This window comes from Megascapheus bottae, chromosome 3, assembly GCF_031878675.1.
Source record: "Megascapheus bottae isolate mThoBot1 chromosome 3, mThoBot2.hap1, whole genome shotgun sequence".
NCBI lineage: Eukaryota > Metazoa > Chordata > Mammalia > Rodentia > Geomyidae > Megascapheus > Megascapheus bottae.
Window position 1 is genome coordinate 72,813,602 of NC_143511.1, and position 27,062 is coordinate 72,840,663.

Here is a 27,062-nt window from a genome sequence, read left to right on the forward strand (position 1 = left end):
TGGTTCTGAGGAATTAACTTAGGGCTTGGGCACTGCCCTGAGATTTTTTGTGTAAGGCGGTGCTCTGCCACTTGAACCATAGCTCCAAGTTAACTGGAAATAAGAATCTCAGGACAGAGCTGGACTTGCTTCAAACCACAATCCTTAGATCTCAACTTCCTAAATAACTAGGATTATAGTCATGATCTACTGGCATCCCACATAAGTATGATATATCAAAAGCATTTCAAGGAGGAATAAGAATGATTAATTTGTGTCAAACTGTCAAATGCTGCAATAGTCCTTTTTTTTCTTTTCCCCCTCCTGGTACTGAGGCTTGAACTCAGTGTCATGTTCTTTCTTGGCTTTTTTTGCTCACAGCTGGCACTCTATTGTTTGAGCTTTGTTTCTAGTTCTAGCTTTGTTCTAGTTTTAGTTTGCTGACTGATAGGAAGAGTTCTGAATAGTTTGATTCCTTATGTTGGCTTTGAGCCACAGATTTCAGATATTAGCCTGTTGATAGCCAAGCTCACCACAATAGTTCCCAATAATTTAGGGATACCCCATTGGATTAAGTAGTCTGTATCTCTTTCCTCTCACTTACATTTGAAATTAAATTATTAATTTATAGTTATTGTGTCTAATGCCTTCCTTGAATGCAGAGTTCATTTTTTTGTCGGTCTTGGGGCTTGAACTCTGGGCCTAGACGCTGTCTCTGAGCTCTTCAACTCAAGGGTATTGCTCTACCACTTGACCAGAGCACCAGTTCCTATTTTCTGGTAGTTAATTGAAGGTAAGAGTCTCATGGACTTTCATGACTGGGCTAGCTTTGAATCTTGATCCTCAGATCTCAGCTTCCTGAGTAGCTAGGATTATGGGGGTGAGCCACTTTGCCCATCGCAAAGTTCTTTTTTTATAACAAAAAAGTCATTGTAGAAATTTAGTATTTCATGAATATGTAAATTCAGATGGAAAGAATGTATGTTAAATATTACATATTATTCTATATAAGCTTATATATTAAGCTTATATATTAATATATATTATATATATGTATATATAATATGTATGAGGGTGAATATTGTATGTAGGGAATATGGAGTACATTATCAAGATGAGCAGAAGTCATCTTTTGCTTCAGCTTTGAGATGTTTTGGAAGGCTTATTTAGCACCCAGGAGCTAGTGGCTCTAGATTTGATGACATAGTAAATGAATTTATAATTGTGTTTCTATGGCCCATAGTATAATAAGTCATGTTCTGGGCATTTCAGAAACATAGTAGGAGAGCCATGTAGACCAGAGTAAAGAGTTAGGAAAGTTGATTTTCACAGGGAGCCATCCAAATGGAATAAAATCTCAAGGGGATATTGGAGCTGGCAAAAAGGAAAACTGGAGATGTTCCTTGGCAGACAGAATTTATACAAAGGCTGCAGTGGGGAAACCTGTGTATGATGGAAGTGCCAGGAGTTGGATGGGACATGCATAATAAGGTGTGAGCTGTTCTTTCCCACAGCACTTGAGCAACTTGGAATCAGGTTGGACATGAAGGTGGAAGGGGGATGTAGATAATCTAAGCCTAACATCTTCTTTGCAAAATTGAACAGCTTCATTTTATGTTCTCTTTCTTTTTCTCTTTTCATCTTTCCTTGTTTCTCTTCCTTCCTTCCCTCCTTCTTTCTTTTCTTTTTTTTTCCCCCTGGCTTTGAACTTAGGGACTCCCTTACTTGGTTTGCTTGTTCAAGTTGGTACTCTTAGTATTTGAGCCATGCTTCCAACCTGACCTTTTGCTGGTTAATCTGGAAATGGGATCTTGTGCCTTTTCTGCTCAGGCTAGCTCCAAACATAGATCTGGATCTCAGGCTTAAAAGTCGTTAGGATTACAAATGTGAGTCACCACTGCCTGACTTGATTTTTGTTACAGTGTGGTGGTAGTGATCGAACGTAGGGCATCAGATTTGCTAGGCAACGACTACTATTCATATTTTTTTTTTTTTTTGGTCAGTCGTGGGGCTTGAACTGCCATTTGAGCCACAGGGCTACTTCCAGTTTTCTGGTGGTTAATTGGAGATAAGAGTTTTATAGACTTTGGTGCCCCAGATGACTTTGAACTGTGATCCTCAGATCTCAGCTTTTTGAGTAGCTAGGATTACAGGTGTGAGCCACTGGTGCCAGCCGATCTACTGTTCTAAATCACCAAACTATCATTGGAGTTTTAATCTATATTCCATGGAGAGTTTCTTATAGAGTTTTAAAATTGGGGATAGTAGGAAACAAGGGAAAATAGAAACAACAGTTGTTCATGACGGGTGATTATGTTTAATGTAGCATCTGACTGCTTGATGGCTTGTAAGATTATAGTGTGAAAGGCCAGTCAGCAGCTACAATATGCATTATTCATAAATAAAATTATGAAAATGGATTGCAGGGGGTATCTAGGTTCTGGGCTATTTGTAAAGATTCCATTTTTTATATTTTTTATTGTAATTAATAAAAGGGTTACATGATATTTGCCAGATAGAAGGTGCATTAATTCACATACATTGATACCCTTTCACATGTCTTGGTACCCATTACCCTCCCCCCCACCACCACCCACCACCCACCCCCCGTCTTGGTTTTCCCCCCTTCCCTATCAAATTTCAAATAACCAAATACAAATAAATTCAATATATCAGATAACAAAGTGATATCCAGGTTCTGGGCTGTTTGTAAAGATTCCATTTTTAAAAACACTTGATTTATCCTGTATAGAAGACTGTTAGTTAAAACCAAAAGTAATCTTCCAACATGATTGCCTTTGAAGGAAATACGGATTTATCATGGTTAAGGGAATGGATCTGTGTAACATTATCCACCATTTAGAGCTGCCTCCGGGTTGGCTGCTTGTCTTGTTTAGATTTAGTGTTCCTTTTGGTTGGCCACTGGCCACATCACCCTTCCTTTGAATGCTTGCAGACTGCTGAATTCAATAGGACATTGCTGAATGGATGAGAGGCAGGCTGGCCTCTAGTTATTTGTCTCATACACCCAGCTAGGTCACCTCTGTGAATTTTTTTTTTTTTGCCTGTTCTAGGGCTTGAACTCAGGGCCTGAGCACTGTCCTTGGACTTTTTCAAGTCTAGAACTCTTATCACTTGAACCACAGCACCACTTCTGTCTATGTATGTGGTATGGAGGAATTGAACCCAGGGATTCGTGCATGCTAGGCAAGCACTCTACCACTAGGCCAAACACCCACCCCTATTTTTGTTTTAAAAACAAGGTTGTTTCATTGTCCTGCTGAAGGGAGGCTTGGCAGGAAAGAGAAATGCTGGTGGCCACTCAGAATGCTGGCTATCTCTTACCTCTTCACTTGGCTGGACAGGTCTGGTCGAAACAGGAAAATCCACTTTGGGGTAGATGTTATTTGGGGCAGGGTGGGGAAGCTGCTGATTTGCTATGGTAGCATAGACAGAAGTCACAAGAGGATCACACTGCCCTGGAGGCCTCTCCCCCCGGGGCCTCTATGTCATGGGATGGAAGAACTTAGTTAACCCAGGAATACAAAGAGATGGATGACAGCTGGCTTCCACCTCTCTTCCTTCTCATGCTGAAAACCAAAACAAATTTTCCGGTTTTTCAAGGGACTACTCACTGACTAGGACCTAATCACTGACTAAAGAGCAGTGTATCTATATAAAAAGAACACATACACAGACACACAATTTGTAGTGCTGAGAACTTGAATGAGTTAAGGGCCAGTGGCAATTTTTTTTTTTTTTTTTTGCCAGTCCTAGGGCTTGAACTCTTGGCCTGGGTGCTATCCTGGGCTCCTTTTGTTCAAGGCTAGCACTCTACAACTTAAGCAACAGTGCCACTTCCAACTTTTTCTGTAATTAATTGAAGATAAATCTCATGGACTTTCCTGCCTCAAATGCAGTCAGCAAATGCAGTCATTACATTCAATGTACATCATGTAAAAGTTGAACTCTGTAACTTAAGGGTAGAGAGGAAGGTGGGGAAGTGTGGGGAGGAAGCAGTGGGGGACACTGATCAGGATGCATTATACTTATGATCTGGCTTATGGAATTGTAACTGCTTGCGCAACTATTTAACTTTTTTAAAATGCTTAAAAATTTTGAACAACTTTAAAAATACACAGGCCAAAATAATTATTTCAAGTATGTAATAGTTTTTGTTTTTTTTGTTGTTGTTTTGTTTTGTTTTGTTTGCTAGCTTGGGGCTTGAACTTAGAGCCTGAGCCCTGTCCTTGGGCTTTTTCCTCAAGGCTAACCACTTGAACCATAGCACCACTTCTGGCTTTTCTATGTATGTGGTACCAAGGAACTGAACCCAGGGCTTCATGCATGTTAGGCAAGCACTCTGCCACTAGGCCAAACTCCCAGCCCTGTAATAATTTTAAACTGTTTAAAACAGTGGAATAGATTTATATCTATATTTCTAGAAACTCTGAAACTTAAGTTACATTGAGACAAATTAATTTTTATTGCTTAATGTGTAAATTAATTTACATGTAAGCAAATTAAAACATTAAAACTTTGACACTGTATAATTAATGGAGCACTCACCACAGGGTTTCATGCTATTTATTTAACAGACAAAAATTTTACTTTATTTATTTATTTTATATTTTTTTGCCAGTCCTGGGCTGAGCACTGTCCTTGGATTTTCTCAAGGCTAGAATCTACCACTTGAGCCTCAGTACCACTTCCGGCTTTTTTCTACGTATGTGGTACCGAGGAATCGAACCTAGGTCTTCGTGCATGCTGGGCAAGCACTCTACCACTAGGCCAAATTCCCGGCCCCAGACAAACATTTTAAAATAGAGTTTCCTTATTATTTAAGTGCTTTACAGAGGGGTTACTATTTCATGGTCAGGTAATGAGTAATTTCTTTTTTGGACAATGTCACCACTTCCTTTCCTTCTCCCATCCCTACCCACAAGCTACATAATTCATTTTCTACATAGTGTATAATGAATAGCGGGCCTCACCCTTTCTCCATGTTTCCACTAGAATTTATTTTTTCTTTTTCTTTTTTTTTTTTTTTTTTTTTTTTGCCAGGATTTGAGGTTGAATTCAGGGCCTGGACACTGTCTGAGCTTCTTTTGCTCAAAGCTAGCCCTCTATCATTTGAACCACAGTGCCACTGAAGCTTTTTCTGTAAAAAATTATTGGCAGGCATTAACAGTAACTGTCTTTGGGAAGGGAGATTATATAGTTCATGTAAAAATTCATTTGGGGGGCCAGAATTTGGCCTAGCAATAGAGTGCTTGCATGGCATGCATAAAGCCCTAGGTTCCATTCCTTGGATGCCACATACACAGAAAAAAGCTGGAAGTGATGCTGTGGCTCAAGTGGTAGAGGACTAGCCATGAGAAAGCTCAAGGACAGTGCCCAGGCCCTGAGTTCAAGCCCCAAGGACTGGCAAAAACAAAAAAATTCTTTTTGGGGTGGATTCAATCCTCAAGACCACCATGCAAATTTTAGAACATTCAAAATCAGAAGTCTTAATAGTTTTGCTGTGGCTTTCACTAGGCAGGATTGTATAAAGAACATATTTTCTACTCCATTTTGTCTATAAAACATTCAGTGAATCTCTTAAGTACTGTCTATCTTTTAATCTTTTTTCTTTTTCTTTTTCTGTCATTTGAGAAATAGTAAGATCAGCTTTAGCCAGTCAGATGGTACAGATTGTAACCCTAGCTTCTCTGGAGGCTGACACAAGAAGCTTAAGAGCTTGAGGTCATCCTGGACAATTATACTTAATGGCAGAGTACATACTTAATGAGCTCTAGACTCAATCTCTAGTAATGAGAGGGGGGAGGGAAAGGGAAAAAGAGGGGGAAGAGAGAAGAAGTAGAGAAAAGGAGAGAGAAGGAGAGAGAAGAGGGAGTATTAGCGTTGGTAATTTTGAAACGCTGTGCTTGGTTTAGTCACATAATATGTATTCTCTCTACAGCCATTCATACTGCTGCTATGGACATGCTAGGAGGATCTGGTATTGAAAGCCAATGCAGAAAAGTTGAGATCCTTGCAGATGCTGCATATTCCATTTTCAAAAAGCCAAAAAGTTTTACTGGAAACTTTGTTATAGATGAAAATATCTTAAAAGAAGAAGGAATAAAAAACTTTGACATCTATGCAATTACACCAGGTACTGATTACAGTTTGGGGTATATGTGTTTTTTTACATTTCTGCAATGAACACAGTTTTTTGTATGTGTATGTCTGTATGATTATAAAATGAAAATATTACTTTGAAAGCTATCTTCTGACAAAAGGAAACACATGAACTATAAAAAAAAGAGTATTTTTGAAATCATACATAGATACAGAGGTTGTGTCAGCTACAAGCCATTTCCTAATTTTGAACAAAAATGAAAATCAGTGATTAAAGTTAGTCTTAAAATTAGAGCCAGCATGGTGGCTCACGCCTGTAATCCTAGCCACTCAGGAGGCTGAGATCTAAGAATCAAGGTTCAAAGCCAGCCCAGGCACAAAAGGACCTGAGACTTTATATCCAATTAATCTCTAGAAAATGGGAAGTGAGGCTTGGCTCCAGGGTAGGTCTGTAGCCTTAAGCTGAAGAGCTCAGGGACAATGCTCAGCCCCAGGGAGTAGGGCGGTAGCATTGAGCTGAAGAGCTCAGGGACAGAGCCCAGGCTGAGTTCAAGCCCTGTGACCTACCAAAAAAAAAAAAAAAAATAGAGTAACTAGGTGTTGGTGTTCCTATCTACTCAGGAGGCTGAAGCTAACCTGATCAGACAAATGTGAGATTCTCCAGTTATCCAGCAGAAATGTAGCTGTGGCTCAAATGATAAGATTGCTGGCCTTGAACAAAAAAAACAAGCAAGAGTCTGAGGCTTGAAGTTCAAGTCCAGTACTGATATACATGTACACACACACACACACACAGATTTTATTCAAAGCTGGGCATAGTGGTATATGCTAGTAATCCTAGCACTTAGGAAGCTAAGATAGGAAGATCATCAGTTTGAGACCAACCTGGACCACATAGTGAGATTTTTTTTTTTTTTTTTGCCAGTCCTGGGCTTCAGCTCAGGGCCTGAGCGCACTGTCCTTGGACTTTCTCAAGGCTACCACTTGAGCCTCAGCACCACTTCTGGCTTTTTTTTCCCCCTATGTATGTGGTACGGAGGAATTGAACCTGGGTCTTCATGCATGCTAGACAAGCACTCTACTACTAGGCCAAACTCCCGGCCCTGTAGTGAGATCCTATCTCAGAAAACAAAACAAAAAACACAAAGATTTTATTCATTACATAGCAAATGATAGAAGAGTAAAGATTGTGGATTTGTACTAAATGTTTATTTCTGAAGTACAGACTCTCAGAGTAGATTAATGACAGATGGTAAAGGTATAGAGGTAGGGACTGTCTCAAATATACATATATACATGTACACACACACATATACACATTTTCTAAACAAAGCATTGTGGCATACACCTATAGTGTCAGCTCCTTGGTATGCTAAGGCAGAAAGATCACTTAGGCCTGGGAGTCAGAGACCAGCTTGGGTAATACACAATCTCATCTTTAATAAACAAGCAAACAAATAATGTATTCTAAATATTTTAGACACATATAGAAATTATATTTTGTATTATAGTATATTTTAAAGTGTTTATTAAAATAAGTTTGTAAAAGTGACAAAAATCTTTGTATTTGTCATCCCTGACCATCTCTTCAGTTCCAGCAGAATAGCTGATAACAGTGTTACAATGGTTTCATATATATTATCATATATATTATTTATTTTACCTTCTTTCCTGTGGAGGAAGTAATTACTTAGTAATTAAAAACATGGAATTTGGCTGACTGCTGGTGGCTCCCACTTATAATCCCAGCTACTCAGGTGGCTAAGATCTGAGGATCACAATTCAAAGGCAGTCTGGGCAGAAAAGTCTCTGAAACTTCTGTCTTCTGGAACTGGAATTCAAGGGATAGAGCACTAGCCTGGAGCACAAAAAGCTCACAGACTGCCAAGACCCTGAGTTCAGGTCCTCGGACTGGCACCAAAACAAGAAAAAGCATGGAATTTGGAAGGTCACTCAGATTCAGATTTCAGCTCTGCTTTTCCCCAAGTCTATGACTTTGAACATGTCATCCACTTTCTCTGAGCCCCAATTTCTTTACAGATAAAAAAGGATGAATTCATTGCACGCAGGTTTTTTGTTGTTGTTGTTTTTGTTTTTTGCCATTCCTGGGTTTGAGCTCAAGGCCTGAGCACTGTCCTTAGACTTTCTCAAGGCTGGAGCTCTACCACTTGAGCCTCAGCACCATTTCCAGCTTTTTTCTATGTATGTGGTACCGACGAATCAAACCCGGGTCTTCGGGTATGCTAGGCAAGTACTCAACCACTAGGCCAAACTCCTGGCCCCTGCCCACAGGTTTTTTGACAGAACTGTGTTTAATAATGCCTCTAATTTATTTGGCAGTTTTTTATATCCATAGCCTTTAGTAGTTGTTATTTACAAGTGTAAAAAGCAAGCTCAGAGAAATTATGCCTTTGCCTAAGAGCTGATGGGCAGAAGATGGCAGAACCTAAGCCAGTCTCAGATTTTCTGGGTCATGGTACACTCTAATGATCCAGATTTTGAAGACACAGTGTTGTCATACACAAAAATTAAATTCTGATTTAAATTAGAAATCGTATCAATGAATTGTGCACAGTTTATCTCAGCACTTGGGAGACTGAGGTGAGATGATTGCCAATGCATGGCCAGCCTAGGTTATATCTAATTAACTAACATTAACATGAATCTTTGAAACATTCAGTTTCAAAGACAATGTAGCCTTCAAAAATCCTAACATATACATTGTCTTGACACTATCAGTCTAATGTTAAGAGAATTAACTAACAACTGTTAGCTGAAAATAAAGCCCAGCGGAAGAGGATAGCGTAGTTTTTTTTATGATGGAGGAAGAGGAAGAGAGAAAAGGCTACTAGAGTACTGGACTACAATCCTTAATGAGGCCCCAGGCTCTCAAGAACAGGTAAGAAATGAGTCCCAAGCACTCTGGAGGAAGGGAAGACAGGGCTGTAAGCATGAGGAGAGAAATGGTTCCTGGAATTAAAGATAAAGGCCTTATGTAGCAGGGGATTTTTAAAAATTAAATTTAGCAGATGAAATGTGTCACAGGAGAAGAGCATAACTGAATTAAAGGAAAATTAATTAAATGAAGATCTCTAGTTTGACAGTTCTCATGAGACCCTTTTCAGAATGATCTTTAAAAAAATGTGTAAAATGTTTATAAAACAGATGTTAAAATTTTAATGTTTTAGCCGGGCGAGGTAGCTCATGCCTATAATCCTTAGCTACTCAGGAGTCTGAGATCTGAGGATCACAGTTCAAAGCCAGCTTGGGCACTAAAATCCAGGAGACTTATCTCCAGTTAACCACTAGAAAACTAGAACTGGCACTGTGGCTCAGGGGTAGGGTGGTAGCCTTGAGCTGAAGAGGTCAGGTATAGCACCAGGCCCAGAGTTCAAGCCCCATGATCGACAAAAAAAAAAAAAAAAAATCTTGTATTTGTTAAATTAACCTGATTATTTGCTTGTTAATTTTTCAGGCCACCCTTTGTTACCAGATTTATTCTTGGATGACTATCCAGATGTATTTACAAAGAAAAAGGAAGCACATGGTAAGATCTAGACCATATTAACACAGGAAAGTACAAGTAACTGATATATTTATTCCAAAACACAAAATGATTGTATTGAGTACATTTCTGCCCACTCCCTGTAAATCATTTTCTAACTCAAACCCAACAGGTTGTGTGAGTTCTGTTACTGTTAGGGGAAAAGGAGGGTTTTGGTCTTCTAGCAAGTTCTTAATATTGTTTTTAATAAATGGTTATCTATTCACATTTTATTTTTCTTGACACACTGTCCTAAGTATCTCATGTTAATAGGTTATTCTGAGGAAAAAAATGTGTTACATCAGAATATATATAGCATATTTTCATAGGTTGTACATCAAAGAAGGCTTTTCTTTCCTTCTTTTTCCCCCCTTATTACTCAAACAATAGCCTCCTTGAATTGGTCCTTGTGTTCTGGCACCATGCTGTGTGGCCAGCTGAAGGCTGTCAGAAGAAACTTTCTGAATATCCATGGCAAGAGTTTCTCTGGTGATGTGGCTTTCCCTTCTTCCTCTTTTTTTTTTTTTAAACTCATTAATGCTTTGAATCATACTTTTTTGTTTAGAAGGCTGATAAAAAATACAAAAGAAAATTTCCTCTATGTCTTTAGCAAATCTGTCAAACCTTACCACAAAGTATTTTTTTTTTTTTTTGCCAGTTCTGGGCTTGAGCTCAGGGCCTGAGCACTGTCCTTGGACTTTCTCAAGGCTAGAGCTCTACCACTTGAGCCTCAGCACCACTTCTGGCTTTTTTCTATGTATGTGGTACCAAGGAATCAAACCCGGGTCTTCAGGTATGCTAGGCAAGCACTCACCCACTAGGCCAAACTCCCGGCCCCAACCACAAAGTATTTTAGTGTCAAAATATAGGTCTTATTTTGTGTGTATGTGTGTATGTGTGCGTGAAGTGCTGTGGATTGACTCCAAGGACTTGTGCCTCACATGTACAAGGTACTATTGTACCAGTGACCTACATCTCCAACCCCCATTTAGTCTTTCCTTTTCTATCTTTGTCTTTTGTCTAAATTTTTAAAGAAACTTAAATTTTACTTAAGTATCAAAAGGACAACTTTTCTGTTTTAACAGAAAATTTGATAACTATAAAAAGGAAAAAAAATCATAATTGTATTGTTCTTTAAAATGTTAGATCTTATATGATGGGATGGATATATACTCTATAGACATAATGTTATATAAATTGATATGTATCTATTACATACAAACCCCCAGTTTAATTTTAATTATGTTCTAAAATCTATGTGCCAGTGATTGTATATAGAGAATCCCTTCTTGAATACTTGTTTGTTAAACATGACATACAAAGTATGATGTAAAAATCAATGTTAATAAAAATCTTTAAAAAAAAATAGATCTTAAGCCGGGAGTATGGCCTCATGGTAGAGTGTTTGCCTAGCATGCACTAAGCCTTGGGTTTGATTTCTTGGTACCAAATATACAGAAGGGGGGCCAGGAGTTTAGCCTAGTGGTAGAGTGCTTGCCTAGCATGCACAGAAACCCAGGTTCGATTCCTCGGTACCACATACATAGGAAAAAAAAAGCCAGACGTGGTGCTGAGGCTCAAGTGGTAAAGCGCTATCCTTGAGAAAGCCCAGGACTGGGGGGGGGGGGGGAATATATATATATACAGAAGTACAGAAGGAGCTGGAACTGGTACTGTGGCTCAAGTGGCATAGTACTAGTCTTGAGCACAATGAGTCCAAGGACAGTGCCCAGGCCTTGAGTTCAAGCCTGAGGACTGGCAAAAAGAAAAAAAAATTAAATTTTATATCAATCAGAGCAATAAGACAAGGAAAAAATAAAATTGTCAGTCTTTTTTCTCCCAAGGACTTTTACAGGATGGCAGTTACCCAGAAAGCTAACTAAAGTCTTTGAAAGTATGGCCCCATATCATGGGTTTTGGTTTTTTGTTGTTATTTTTACCAAGTATCCTAAGTTTAGAGATACCTTTTGCAGTAAGCTACACATGAACTGGTTTTATTAGATTCTTGAATTTTAAGTAAAAACTACTTTATTGATCATATTTCCTTCATTTTATACATTCAACAAATATTGATTGAGCACGCTCAATATGTTAATTTGCATGCATTTTCTTGTTCAATATTTGTCCAACAAGACAAGTATTCTTTTTTTTTTTTTGCCCGTCCTGGGCTTGAGCTCAGGGCCTGAGCACTGTCCTTGGACTTTCTCAAGGCTAGAGCTCTACCACTGGAGCCTCAGCACCACTTCTAGCTTTTTTCTATGTATGTGGTACCAAGGAATCAAACCCAGGTCTTTGTGCATGCTAGGCAAGCACTCTACCCCTAGGCCAAACTCCTGGTCAAGACAAGTATCATTCTTGTTTACAACTAGCTGGTGTGGCCATTAGCTAGTGGTGGTGGCAAAGCCAAGATTTAAAGTCATATTTCCTGTGTTCCAAGCTAGTATCTTTAGCTAGTGAATATAACAGATTTTCCTAAAGCCTAAACACGTACAACCCCTTTAAACTAGTATATTGTTTTCCCCTAGTAATCCCATATATTAACTTTTAATGAGGCGTTACCATCTCATGGACTAAACATGTAGTTTCTGTGATAAGTAGATTCTCCCTTTGGGCCTAATTATACTAGCAACAGAAATGACAATCAAAAAGATATTTTAAAGTTTTTTTTCTTTATTGATTGACTAATTACATACATATCATTTTTACATTCACACTTATATGGGTTATCATTCTGATTTACAAAGTTTATGATTAACAAAAAAAAGCCCAAAGACCTCAAGTTTTACATAGGAAAAAAGTTTAACTCTTCAAACATGAATGATAAAATTGTTTCTATTTCTTCCTAATCAGAAGATATGTACATTTCTTTCCTGTTACTTAGTTTCAGCTGTTCCCTCTTTCCCATTTCCTCCCTTCCCTTACTGTCCTTGAGTTGCATAGCTGACTTTCATTGATGTCTAATGCAACTGATGGCCCCACTGCTGTACTTTTTCATTCTCTTTTCACTGATTCTGTGCCTTCCTTAAGACGTGCACATGTTTGCACCATGTATGAGGCAGAGATACAGTCATCTAAAAACAACAGGACAAATAAAGAAGAGATCCTTCGTTGCCTTATCTTTGGGGGTACCTTTTACTCTATATAAAGGGGTGCTTGAGTATTCTCATTTGGTATTTTGAAAAGGTATTTTTTGACCATGGAATCAGAACATGAGGAGATGAATAATCAAATGTGAGATGCTGGCACCAGGCTTTGATAGGGAGGATTGAACTCTAGCCATTTCCACATGAAGATTGCTCTTCCCTGTCACTCTTGAGGTCAGAGTACTCAAGTTCCTTTGGGCAAATCTCCCCACAGAGGGTTGGAGAAAACACTTCTATAGCTTTTTCTCTTTTTATTTCTGGTTCCAATCCATAGCAAGACATGTGCTCTAAATATACTGGTGTATTCACACAGGTAGTCAGTGTCTGGGGCCTGAGATTTAAGTTCTTCCTTTCAGGTGATTTTTCCCTATTGATATCCAGAGCCATCATGTGTTCACTTTACAGTTGACCTTTCAGGGGTCAGTGTGAATCCTCACTTCCAAAGTGGAAGAATTCACCTTCCCATTTCACCCACTACTTAGTTTTTATTTTGAACTCAGGGTCTTGCACTCAGGAGATAGGCACACTCACCAACTACATCCTTAGTCTTTTCTTTTTCACTTGTTCCTTTTTTTGAAAATAAGATCTTATGTTTATACCTGGACTGGCCTGGATCGCCATCCTATTTATGATTTGTATATAGCTAGAGTAACAAGTATGCTCCACTGTGGCTAGCTTTTTATGGATTGAAATGAGCTCAGGTGAACTTATTGCCCTTGAGTCTAGATCTTCCTGATTTCTGCCCTAGAGACAGTGTACTCATTTATTATAGTAAGTCAGGTTTACATTTGGTGGTACTTTTTCTGGAATTTGTTCTGTGTATGCTTATTTCTACCATATATGTAATTATGATAAATTTTTACAGGTTTCATGTGTGTGTATTTGTTGGTACTAGGGTTTGAATCTCAGGCCTCTCACTCTTAATTGGCTTTTTTGTTACAGCTCTAAAACTTGAGCCTCATCTCCTCATCTCCACTCCAACTTTATTCTAGTTAATTGGAGATAAAAGTCTCTCAGGGGGTTGGGGATTTAGCTCAATGGAAAAGCACTAGCCAGGCAAGTGCAAGTCTGAGTTCAATCCTTAGCGCCCCCCCCCCCCGCAAAAAAAAAGGAAAGGGGTGGGGGGACACTGGGCACCAGCGGCTCACACCTATAATCCTAGCCACTGAGGAGGCTGAGATCTGAGGATCACTGGAGTCAGCCCTGGCAGGAAAGTATGAGATTCTGATTTCCAACTAATCACAGGGGGAAAAAAAACAAAAAAACAGAAGTGGTGCTGTGGCTCAAATGGTAGAGTGCTAGCCTTGAGCAAAAAGAGTTGAGGAACAGGGCATAGGCCCAGAGTTCAAGCCCCAGTACCAGCAGCAAAAAAATAAAAAGAGATTTGTTTGTCTGAGCTGGTCAAACCTTGATCCTCTGATTTCAACCTCCTGGGTAGTTAAGGTTATAGGCCTGGCTGGGTGAGGTGGCTCATGCCTGTAATCCTAGCTACTCAGGAAGCTAAGATCTGAGGATTGTGATTCAAAGCCAGCCTGGGCACTAAAGACCATGAGACTCTTATCTCCAATTAACCACTGGAAGTGGGGCTGTGGCTTAGGGGTAGGGTGGTAGATTTGAGCTAAAGAGCACAAGGACAGCGCCCAGGCCCAGGGTTCAATCCCCACGAATGACCAAAAAAAAAATACATATATATATAATTTATATATGTATATATATGTAATTTATATATGTATATATTATATATATATGGGCCTGAGCCACCAGTGTCTGGCAACTTTGTGGTTTTATTTTTTAAACTCTTTTGCGAATCTCACAGACTTTCCTACCCAGGCTGGCTTCGAACCATGGCTCTTAGATGTCAGCCTCTTAAGTAGCTAGGATTACAGGTCTAGGATTAGCCACCAGTGCCTGGCTGATTTAGGATTTTATTTCTCATAATACAGTACTGTCACTTCCTCATTAGTTCCTCATGAAAATTACCCACTGGAGCACAGGGAGCCTATCAGTTCTCCCCCCAGCCCCAATTTGTTTACTTTTATTTAATTGTGGTTTCAGATGTTCTAGTTCTTTGGATTCGCCTCAAAAAAAGTCTTGTTCCTAGTTTTATTTATTTATTTATTTTATTTATTTTTTTGCCAGTCCTGGGCTTGAGCTCAGGGCCTGAGCACTGTCCTTGGACTTTCTCAAGGCTAGAGCTCTTCCACTTGAGCCTCAGCACCACTTCCGGCTTTTTTCTACGTATGTGGTACCGAGGAATCGAACCTGGGCCTTCATGCATGCTAGGCAAGCACTTTAACCACTAGGCCAAACTCCCGGCCCCTCCTAGTTTTATTTTTAAGTAGTTGCACAAAGGTATTTTGACTCAATATGTCAGTGTTATTCCTAGTTTAATGACCCCTTGAAGCTAGCATCTTTTTTTTTTTCCTGCGGTCTGGAAAACTTTGTAAAATGTAGCCTCTGTATTACAAAAAAATCGGACAAGGCCGGGAGTTTGGCCTAGTGGTAGAGTGCTTGCCTAGCATGCATGAAGACCAGGGTTCGATTCCTCGGTACCACATACATAGCAAAAAGCCGGAAGTAGTGCTGAGACCCAAGTGTTAGAGTGCTAGCGTTGAGAAAGTCCAAGGACAGTGCTCAAGCCCTGAGCCCAAGCCCAGGACTGGCAAAAAAAAAAAAAAAAAAAAGAAAAAAAATTGGACAAGATTTTGTAGCTTCATTGCTGTTCTCTATGGCTTCTTTTGCCCCTTCCTGTACTGAGGTTGACATAATTTAAAATCTTTCCCATATTTTATCCTTAAATGCTTCTTTATTGAATTTTCCAGAAAATTGTCTAATCCATATTTTATCAGACTTTAAATTGTATTTTTAATTCTATTGTTTTCTGATTCATTACTTTTTTTCCCTTTTTTTTGTGCCATTTGAGCCATAGCTCCACTTGTAGATTTTTTGGTGGATAATTGTAGATAAGAGTCTCATACTTTCCTGTCAGGATGGCTTTAAATTGTGATGTTTAGATCTCAGCCTCTTGAGTAGCTAGAATTATAGGCCACTGTCATCTGGCAAGAAAGGTTTTTAAATTCAGGTATCTAAATATCAATGCCATTTTTATTTGGGTTTATTATTTTCCAGTCATATTTTTAGTTTGCAGAATGACCAGAAAGTTCACGTAGCTGTTGATTCTAACTATACTCTCTAGCTGCACTAATTACACAGTTAATGTTTTGATTTCCATCTTTCTGGCTAAAGGGTCTTATTTTTTTCTTACTTGGCTTTAAAACTAAAGAGATATAAAAGAATGATTAACTGTAATCTCCAAAATCCGATAGTTTTTGTGGAGGTCTATTCATCATAAACATTGTGGTTTGTTTCTGTTTTGGTTTTGTGACCTAATTTGAAAGTGAGTCCTTTACTTGAGACTATCACTCCTTGTATTAATAGTCATAACTGACATAACCGGTTGCTGTCCTCAGATTGATGCTTTTAGATACCACTTAATACATTTAAAGTCACATAGGTCTACTTGGTAGCGAGGTATCTTGCTAATTAATTCTTTGTGTGGCCTTCCATTGATAAGGACTTAAGGCCATTTACACAAATAATATTTTATAGATGCTGTGCCAGAACCAAAGAAACCAAAAGAACCAAAGGAAATAAAGGAAGAGAAGCCGCAGCCACCACCAAAAGCACATACTGGAGCTGTGGAAGAAACATTTAGAATTGTTAGGGATTCTCTCAGTGATGATGTTGTTAAAGCCACTCAAGCAGTATATCAGTTTGAACTATCAGGTAAGAGTGTGTCTGACAATTTGGGGCTATTATGAATACAGTGGGGTGTTTCTTCTGGCATAAATTCAACTTCCAGTAGTAATAGGTCACTGGATCCATGATCCTGAATGAAAATATTGAAGAGTAATAGCAAGTAAATACTGATCTGTATCTTTAAGTTACAATCAGTGTATAGGGATGAATGGAAAATACAATTTTACTGCATGTATTAATAATGTTAAATATCTACTTGGCATGTGAAATGAAGAAAAAAATCTTATATAGATGGGCATATATGCATTGACATGTAGTATAATGCAATAATTTATTAACCAGGGGTCCCTTAAGTTATCTTTGAGATAACCTGGTTCAGTACGTAGTCAGCTTTAAAAAATTTAGTACCGGGGGAGGGAAATGGGTACCAAGACATGTGAAAGGGTATCAATGTATGTGAATTAATGCACCTTCTATCTGGCAAATATCATGTAACCCTTTTACTAATTACAATAAAAAAAATTAAAAAAAAAACAAAAAAAATAAAAAATTTAGTACCACATACACAGAAAAAATCCAGAAGTGGTGCTGAGGCTCAAGTGGTAGAGCTCTAGCCTTGAGAAAGTCCAAGGACAGTGCTCAGGCCTTGAGCCCAAGCCCAAGACTGTAAAAAAAAAAAATAATAATAGTTTCCCTTCATATTGTAAAATGAACATAGGTTAGTGTAGTGGTAGTTTTAAGAACTAGGCCTGATGGTAGCACATGACTATAATTCCTAAAGCAGGATGATGGCAACCTTGAAACCAGCCTGAGTTCTGCCTCAAGATATAAAAAGGGTGGGCCAGGAGTGTAGCTTAGTGGTAGAGTGCTCACCAACCCAGATGCCCCCAGTTGATGATTGGATCACGAAGATGTAGTATTTATACACAATGGAATTTTATGCTGCCATCAGAAAGAACGACATCGCCCCATTTGTAAGGAAAAGGAAAGACTTGGAAAAAATCATATTAAGCGAAGTAAGCCAGACCCAATGGAACATAGGCTCAATGGTTTCCCTCATTTGTAATAGTACAAACCTAGCAGAGGATTACAGTAGTTCAAACCCCAGATACATAAAGCCATATAGGATGAGGCCAAATTAATGGACCACCAAGACAGGGAAACAAGAGCTTAATTATGAGTGATTGTTGTTCTTAATGTACTATTTTTTTTTCTCTTCTCTTGTGTTGCCCTTTGGTTAATCTCATATTGTTACAGTATCTGACTTTGTTACCTGGTATAATATGTACATACACGTATATATATATGTATATATATGTTTATTTGAAATAGGGGGTGGGAAAGGGAAATGGGGACAAAAACATGAGAAGGGGTATCAATGTATGAGAAGTAATGCACCTTCTATCTGGAAAATATAACTGTAACTCATATACATTAATATAAAAATTTTTTAAAAATAATTTATACAACATAAGGACTGAGTAATGATCTTTCAGGTATGAAGGCCTAGATCAAACACCTGCACATACAAACAATATTCAAACATTTTTCCATAATCCTTTTTTAAAGTGTCATATCTAGAACCTGAACTCAGCACCTAGGGATCATACCTTAGCTTTTCCACTCAACACTGGCATTCTACTATTTGAGATACACTTCTACTTCTGGCTTTTTTTTTGTTGTTGTTGGTTAAATGGAGATAAGTCTCACAGCTGGGTGTACCAGTGGTCATGCCTGTAATCTTAGCTGCTCAGGAGGCTGAGATCTGAAGATCATGGTTCAAATCGAGCCTGGGAACTCAAGTCCATGAGAGTCATCTCCAGTTAATCACTAGAAAACCGGAAGTGGCACTGTGGCTCAAGTGGTAGAGCGGGGGCTTTGAGCTGCAAAGCTTAGGCCCCATGACCTTACAGTCTTTTTTGCCTGGGCTGGACTCAAACCACCATCCTTCGATCTCAATCTCCTAAGTAGGTCAGATTTAGACATGAGCCACCAGCACCTGGCTTTTACTTCCTTTTTGTTGGCGGAATCCATGGTCAATTGTTCAGTCACTCTCTTAAACTTGTTGGATTCTGTTATGTCATCACCTGTAAGAGGCCTAGTTTTGTGTAAATCATATTGCCCCTAGCCTGTATTGATACCAGGTTGCTCAGTCCTGGTGGAGGAAGACACAGGCCACCTGGTGGGTCTGTACAGGAGAAAGTCATCATTGTTTTTCCTCACATGGGATTTAAACAGCACCTGGAAATAATGTTTTCAACTTACTGCTTCATTTCCCATACTGGTTACTTCTTAGAAGCTTACCAGCAAATAGAAGTCAATCCTCATAGGTCCTGTTCTTTTCTCCTTTCTGCCTAATGGAACAGAATTGTTTTCTTTCAGTGTATCCTAAGCTTTAATGTCGATATAGTACCAGTTTCAATATGGATTCCACGCAGGCTTCAAACTCATTCATGATCTTCCTTCCTCTGCTCCTGAGTACTGGAATTGTAGGCATTTACCACTATGCTTGGCTAGTTTAATTTTTTCAATGTGTCAAAATATACATAAACTATGAGACCTAATTAGAATACACGTTTTAAATATTTGTATATGTGTGGTTTGGTAGTATGTACATTCACACTGTCAAGCAACCATCACCACTCTCTACCTCTAGAACTTTTTCATTATTCCAAACTCATTTTCTGTTCCCATTAAACAGTAACTCCCTTTCAACCCTTGGTCTCAGTAACCATGGTTCTAATTCTATCTGCATTAATTTTACTACTTTCGGTGTCCTGGTTTCATATTAATATACTCCTACATCATCTTCCACTTCCAGGCTTTTGTGAGAATATGTTTTTCTTATTCATCAAAGGGTTTTCAAAACCTAGCATTGTACCAGGAACATAGTAAATTCTCAGTATTTATTGAGAGGCCTAAGGTTTGTACCCTGAGATGCAGGATGTTGGAAGATGATTCTGATCTTGATAATTACTATGTTCATTCCCATACATTTGTTTCTGTGTAGGTGAGGATGGTGGCACGTGGTTTCTTGATCTGAAAACCAAGGGAGGGGAGGTGGGCCACGGAGAGCCCTCAGATCGGGCAGATGTCGTGATGAGTATGACCACTGATGATTTTGTCAAAATGTTTTCAGGTAAGTCTTCATTAAGTTCACCTATTGTTCAGGGGAATTTTTATTTATTTATTCATTTATTTATTTATTTATTTATTTATTTATTTATTTATTTATTGCAGTACTTTGGATTGAATACAGGGCATTGTAGATACTGAGAAAGTGTATGCCACTTGAGTTATGCCTCCATTTTACTTGTTTTTTGTTTTTGTTGTTGTTTTCAGCCTATGGGCTTACATGCTGTTCCTAGCCTCCTTTTGGTCAAGGCTAGCACTCTACCACTTGACTTATAGTACCACTCTGTCTTTCTCTGTGATTAAGTGTAGATAAGAGTCTCATAGACTTTCCTGCCTGGCTGGCTTTGAACCTCAATCCTCAGATCTCTGCCATCTGCGTAACTAGGATTACAGGCATGAGCCACCAGTGCCTACTGTATTTTGTTTTTGAGGAAGAGTCTCATCACTAACCTTGCCTAGGCCAGCCCCACCTTCACAATCTCCCTATATCCCAAAGAGCTGGGATCATAAACATGTATCACAATACCTGGCTTGTTCAGAAAAAAATATATTTTTAAATGATTTTAAAATATATTTTGTGGGGCTGGGAGTTTGGCCTAGTGGTAGAGTGCTTGCCTAGCATGCACGAAGACCCGGGTTCCATTCCTCGGTACCCCACATACATAGAAAAAAGCTGAAAGTGGTGCTGAGGCTCAAGTGGTAGAGTGCTAGCCTTGAGAAAGTCCAAGGAGAGTGCGCAGGCCCTGAGCCCAAGCCCAGGACTGGCAAAAAAAAAAAAAAATATATATATATATATATATTTATATATATATATATTTATATATATATATATATATATATATTTTGTTCCTTTCCAAAGGACAACTGTTCCTAACAGTGGAATCATAGCAGCTGGTTCTGTTGAAGAGCACAGAGTTGGGAGGCTGTAAATTAATTTTGCCTCTACTGTCATTTCTGCTTCATCCAGCAATCGCAGAGTAGCTGTCAGGTCTTGTTCTTTGCTTTATTTTGTATTGTTTTGCACGACTCAGAAGCTAACAATGTAATATTGGAAACAGAGAGAGAATTAAGAGATAGATTCCTAAGTGGACTTGATTTTGCTAGCTGAACTAAAATACCATATTTCCAGTAACACCATGGAGACCAGAGGTGCAGACATCAGCACCTCACTTACTGAGAACAAAATCCTGCTTCCACCTTGCCAGCTCCTGGAATAGGAAGTGGATGTGGCCTCCTGATATGGCCCACTGACCCTGCCTTCTAGGGAATACCTAACCCACAGAATCTTTTGCATGATTTTCTTTCTATTCTGTCCAATTACCTTTGACAGTGCCAGCGAAATTTAAAGAGTTACTTGCTGTACTTTCTATTCTTAGAATGCTATCCAACAAATGTGGAAAAAAAATCAGCAGCAACACTATAATATTTTAAAGAATTTTCATGTAATGAACCATTAATGTTATTCAAACTTCATTCTGTTTTAATCTTAACAAATAGGATCACAGGGTATCCTGTACACTCTCACTGCTGTTCTAATCAGGGATATCAGCAGTTTGTATTTTGTCCAAGCCAATATGTCTTTGTTGCTCTAATGAATAAGCTGTCCTAATTTGACACTGTTTTGTAGAGGTATTAAATATTAATTAAACAAAAATTGCTTATAAAAATTGCTTGTACAGTGCTTGCCTAGCATGCACGAAGACCCGGGTTCAATTCCTCGGTACTACATACATAGAAAAAAGCTGGAAGTGGTGCTGAGGCTCAAGTGGTAGAGCTCTAGCCTTGAGAAAGTCCAAGGACAGTGCTCTGGCCCTGAGCTCAAGCCCAGGTCTGGCAAAAAAAAAAATTGCTTGTACATTGTAATGCTTACCACACCACTGAAAAATTGACTTTGAACATATATACAGTATATATGTATACATCTATATACTTATAAACAAGTATATATACTTGTACATACAAATTTATATAAATATATATGCATATAAAACATGATACCAAGTAGCACTGTGGCTCAAGTGGTAGAGTGCTAACCTTGAGCAAGAGAAGCCCGGGGACAGTGCCAATGCTCCGAATACAAGCCCTGAGACTAGCAAAAAAAAAAATTTAGCTGGGCTTGGTGGCTCATGCCTGTAATCCTAGCTACTCAGGAGGCTGAGATCTGAGGATCACGATTCAAAGTCAGCAGCCCAGGCACTAAAGACCCTGAAACTCTATCTCCAATTAACCACTAGAAAAAACCCTGAAATGGTGCTGTGGCTCAAAGGATAGGGCAGTAGCCGCCTTGAGCTGAAGAGTTCAGGGAAAATGCCCAGGCCCAGAATTCAAGCCCCACAACAGAAAAACAAACAAACATGATACCATTTCTATTTGATAATTTTTTCCTCCCACTGGACTTTATGTCTTTCAATGTTATTAGTAGTCTAATTATTTAATTTAATTAATTTATTTATTGCCAGTCCTGGGCTTGAGCTCAGAGCCTGAGCACTGTCCTTGGACTTTCTCAAGGCTAGAGCTCTACCACTTGAGCCGCAACACCACTTCTGGCTTTTTTCTATGTATGTGGTACTGAGCAATCGAACCCGGGTCGTCTTTGTGCATGCTAGGCATGTACTCTACCACTAGGCCAAACTCCCGGCTCCAAGTCTAATTATTTTAATAGTTTAGTGATTCAAAACTATTTCTTCATAAAACTGAAACACCCAATGAATGTATATAAACATGCATCTTATAAATATAGCCTTTAAGCTGGGTGCCTGTAGTTTTCACCTGTAATCCTAACTAGTCAGGAGGCAGAGATCTAAGGATTATAGTTTGAAGCTAGCCCAGGCAGGAAAAGCCAGGAGACTCTCCAGTCAATCACAGAAAAAGCTGGAAGTGGCACAGTGTCTCAAGTGGTAGAGTTCTAACCTTGATTGAGCAAAAGAAGCCTGGGACAGTGCCCAGGCCCAGAGTTCAGGCCCCAGGACTGGCAAGAATAAACAAAATCTTTAACTTAAAGACCAGTTAAAACTGTTGTCAACACTTAAACTAAAATAATATTAATACGAAATATATTTAGCAGTTCTTTGAGACAAAATATTTTCACCATTTTACAGGAGACTGAAACACTGATGAACAATTAAAAAAAAATCCAAGGTCCAGATAGTGAATGTGTAAATAATGAAGCTAGGATTTGAATTCAAGTTAACACCAAAATTCTTGCTCTTAATGCTGTTTTGACTGACCTAAGTTGAACCCACAGCTTCTTTAATTCACCTTTTGGTCACAGAGTGTTAACTTGAAATAAAGGATGTGTTGCTGCATTAACTAGGGGGTTCAGTTAGCCTTTAAATGTTCAAAATACATTAGTAATTATGAGGTATATTTTATAAACAACAATTTATAGATTGGTAGCAAATTTGCTTTTGCTTCTTATACTTTCATCTGCTTTTCTTCAAATGAGCATAAATTAGACCAAAAGCATAGGAGTCTCTTTTCAGGAATCACTGCCATTTCTGTGCTTAAGTATATAATGGAATATATTATAAATATAATGTCTTAAAGCAACCAGTGATCAAATTATCATAACCTCTTCTTTTGACCAGTAGAGGCCACTGTATAATAAAGCAGTAAGATGGAAAGAAAATAAACTGGGCTGGTTTTAGTTATTCAAATGCTGGGGCATAACTGCTCGATTCCTGGAGTTCAAGGCCAAATAGGGTAACATAGCAAGACCCACTCTTTTTGCAATTTCGTTATATGAGAATATATGTATGTACCGGTACACACACACACACACACACACACACACACACACACACACACACGTTACATTGTGCTAAATAGCTATTTAAAAAAAAATTAACAGCATTGTTATCAGATTTATCACATACTGTTTATACATTCTCCAGCATTTGAATTGTTTCATGTTTAAAACTATTATGAATATTGCCGGACCAAACCAAACACTGGTTTTTGTTTTGTTTTTGTTAGTGAACGTGTGTGTGTGTGCGCGTGCTGGTCCTGGGGTTTGAACTCAGAGCTTGCGCACTAACACTGAGCTTTTTCACTAAGGCTAACATTCTACCATTTGAGCCACAGTTCCACTTCTGGCTTTATTTTGGGTATGAGGGGGCTCTTGGTGGTTAATTAAAGATAAGGCTCACAAACTTTTGTGCCTTAGCATGCTTTAAACTGCAATCCGCAGATATCAGCCTCTTTAGTACCTAGGATTACAGACGTGAACCACCTGCACCCAGCTCTAAACATTCTTACGCATATATTTGTATGGATATATGCTTTCATCTGTTGTGGGTAGATTTTTTTAAATTATTTATTTTTGCCAGTTCTGGGGCTTGAACTCAGGGCCTGAGCACTGTCCTTAGGCTTTCTCAAGGCTAGAGACCTACCACTTGAGCACTAGTTCTGGCTTTTTCTGTGTATGTGGTACTGAGGAATGGAACCTGGTCTTCATGCATGCTAGGCAAGCACTCTTATCACTAGGCTAAACTCTCGGTCCTTCTGGGTAGATTTCTAAGACTAGAAATTTTAGATGTGGCAAGTTGACTTTAGCTTTTTAAGAAATTATCAAACTACTATATTTACATCCTCATCAGCAATTCATAGTTACCAATGCTTATGATTGCCATTTTATTCTAGCCATTGGGTGTATAGAGATCTCATGTTATTTTAATGTATCATTAATTATTAATGATGTTGAACATCTTTTCATATGTTTGATTTATATTTGGTGAACTTTCTATTCATAGGCTTTGATCATTTGCGAGTTGCCTATTGTTGAATTATAAGAGGTTTTTTTGTTTGTTTGGCAGTACCAGGGCTTGTCTGATACTTTCTAAGCAAGGTGCTTTAACACTTGTTTCACATCTCCATGTCTGGATTGGATACATTTTTTAAAAAATTATATTTATGTAGTGGTACAAAGAGATTTTAATTACAATGCACCTTGATCAGTGTCACCCCTTATCTTGTTCCCTTCCATTTCTCCCAGCCCACCTCAACTTATCTGGCTCCACTTTCACATATGTAATTTAGATATTATGACTATTCACCCACCCTTCCTCTTTTCATGTGTCTGCCCTCCCACCTCTTCACCTTCCTCTCCATCTGACAATTCATGTTTCAGCTTCCTGGTATTCATTTTGTTAAATTCTCAGTTGTTCAAAGGAATTAACACCATAGAGATGCCATACCAAACTTTAGTCAAATTGTTTTGTCTATTCATATGATTCTGTACATGTTTTCATATAATTTAGATATAACTTCCACAGATGAGAGCTCTCATTTGTCTCTATGAGCCTGAGTTATTTCACATAACATAATGATTTTCCAGGTCCATCCATTTCTCTGAAAATGACATTTTGTTCTCCCCAAGAAATGAATAATAGTCCCATACACACATACACATACCCCATTTCCTGTGGATGCATGTTCTTTATCTTTGAGTTTGTGGCTTTTCTGTCTTTGCCTCCCTCCTTCTCTCCCTTCCTTTCTAATTTCATCCCCTCATCCCCTGCATGCCTCCCCTTGCCTCTGCATCCCACCCCAGTATTGAGGATTGAATTGAGCTTAATGCTTGCTAGGCAAGCACTCTACCATACTTGAGTCAGGCCCATAGTCCTCAATTTCTTGAATTTAAACTTGAAGTAACTAAAAGTTTAATGACCTACAACAAATTGGAAAATTTACTGAAATACATACTACTTGTTTATTAGAATTCATCTTGGGATCATGTTTCTTTTAGTGTACTGTAAGAAATATATCTTCAGTTTTTTTCATTATCTGTTGCTGATTGTTTTTTATGTAATCCCTCATATATAAGGATGTTTTAAACATCTAACTCCTGATACTGAGATACTGATAAAAATGTAGTAGAGATGTGTATACTTCTGACATTTACATAACTCAAGGAAATTCTTTTTATAATGCATATTTTTGAAAGTGTCTTTAGGTCACTAAAATGGTTGCTTTTCCCTCTCTCATTTTTCTCATTCTAGGCAAACTAAAGCCAACAATGGCATTTATGTCTGGAAAATTGAAGATTAAAGGAAACATGGCTCTAGCAATCAAACTGGAAAAGCTGATGAATCAGATGAATTCCAAACTGTGAAGGAAAAGAAACAAAAATGTTGACTATACTGAAAAAGTAAAAAAAAAAAAGTTCAACTGTTAAAAGCTAATGTTCATTGTCTTCCTTGTTATTTTCAAGGATACACATGTTCTAGAGAAAAAGTAGACTTTATAAAATTTGACATAATTAAAATAGTTGAATCAAACTTATGCTTCAGTAAGTTAAATTCTATGACATTTTGTTCTTTATATTCTGAGATCCTCTAAGCCTTATATCTCATTCTCTTTCAGAAAAAAATGCACAATCAATAGCCAACCAGGTCAAGCTGTACAATTAGCTCTGTATGCAGCTTATTCTCATGTAAAATGAAGCTGGTTTGTCCTCCCTTAAAGACAACTCAGGCAGAGGCCAGGAGTTTGGTCTATTGATAGAGTGCATGCCTGCATGCACAAAGACCTGGGTTCAATTCCTTGGTACCACATACATAGAAAAAGCTGGAAGTGGTGCTGTGGCTCTACTGGTAGAACTCTAGCCTTGAGAAAGCCCAAGGATAGTGCTCAGGCCCTACGTTCAAGCCCCAGAACTGGCAAAAAGTAAAAATTTAAAAAGACAACTCAGATAAGGAACTTTCAGCTTGTAGTGTCTCTCTTCTTCTCTCTCTTTTTAGGCTTTTAATTTTGCTCACAAATGTTTTATGGGTTTAAGTATAAAATACTTGCACAATTTTTAAAAAAATATTTTTTATTGTAATTAATAGAATGGTTACATTATATTTGCCAAATAGAAGATGTATTACTTCACAAACATTGATACCCTTTCTGCATGTAGGATTTTTAAAAACTTACCCATAAACATCTCATATGATTAATGCTATTTAAAATAGCCTTTTGAATTTCAGTTTTTTAATTTTTCTTTGCTAAATATAACTAAAATTTCTAAGTAGGCCTTACTTCCACTTACTAGTTTTAGCTTTATGTGCAGATTCTGCAGATTTTTTTAATGTATGTTAATTGCCAATAAAGATAACCTTATCTCTTTTTATCCATTGTGCCTTTGTTTCTTTTTCTTGTTACTTTACTGTACGCTCACCAGTGTAATGGTGACTGCTGTTGGTAAGAATGGGCATCCCTATCTGAGCAACATAGTGAGATCTTCTCACAAAACCAAACCAAAACTTGTTTATTGACATATCAATAATATGTATACAATTAAGATCTATTTTTAAAATTTTCCCTGTTTCAAGGACAGTGCTCAGGTCCTGAGTTCAGTTCCCACAACTGGCAAAAAAAAAAAATCCTAGTTTATA

The 27,062-nt window shown here is 38.2% G+C and overlaps 1 protein-coding gene across 1 annotated transcript in view; it reads left to right on the top strand.

Annotated features, from left to right (window-relative positions):
- Positions 1–26,797, top strand: part of Hsdl2 (hydroxysteroid dehydrogenase like 2) — a 50,854-nt gene extending 24,057 nt beyond the window's left edge. Inside the window, exons 7-11 of the mRNA XM_090330441.1 lie at positions 5,942–6,136; positions 9,578–9,649; positions 16,399–16,575; positions 19,559–19,687; positions 25,683–26,797. Coding sequence (XP_090186567.1) covers positions 5,942–6,136; positions 9,578–9,649; positions 16,399–16,575; positions 19,559–19,687; positions 25,683–25,795 — 686 coding nt within the window. The 3' untranslated portion in view covers positions 25,796–26,797. The remainder of the gene's footprint in view (positions 1–5,941; positions 6,137–9,577; positions 9,650–16,398; positions 16,576–19,558; positions 19,688–25,682) is intronic.
- Positions 26,798–27,062: the final 265 nt, after the last annotated feature.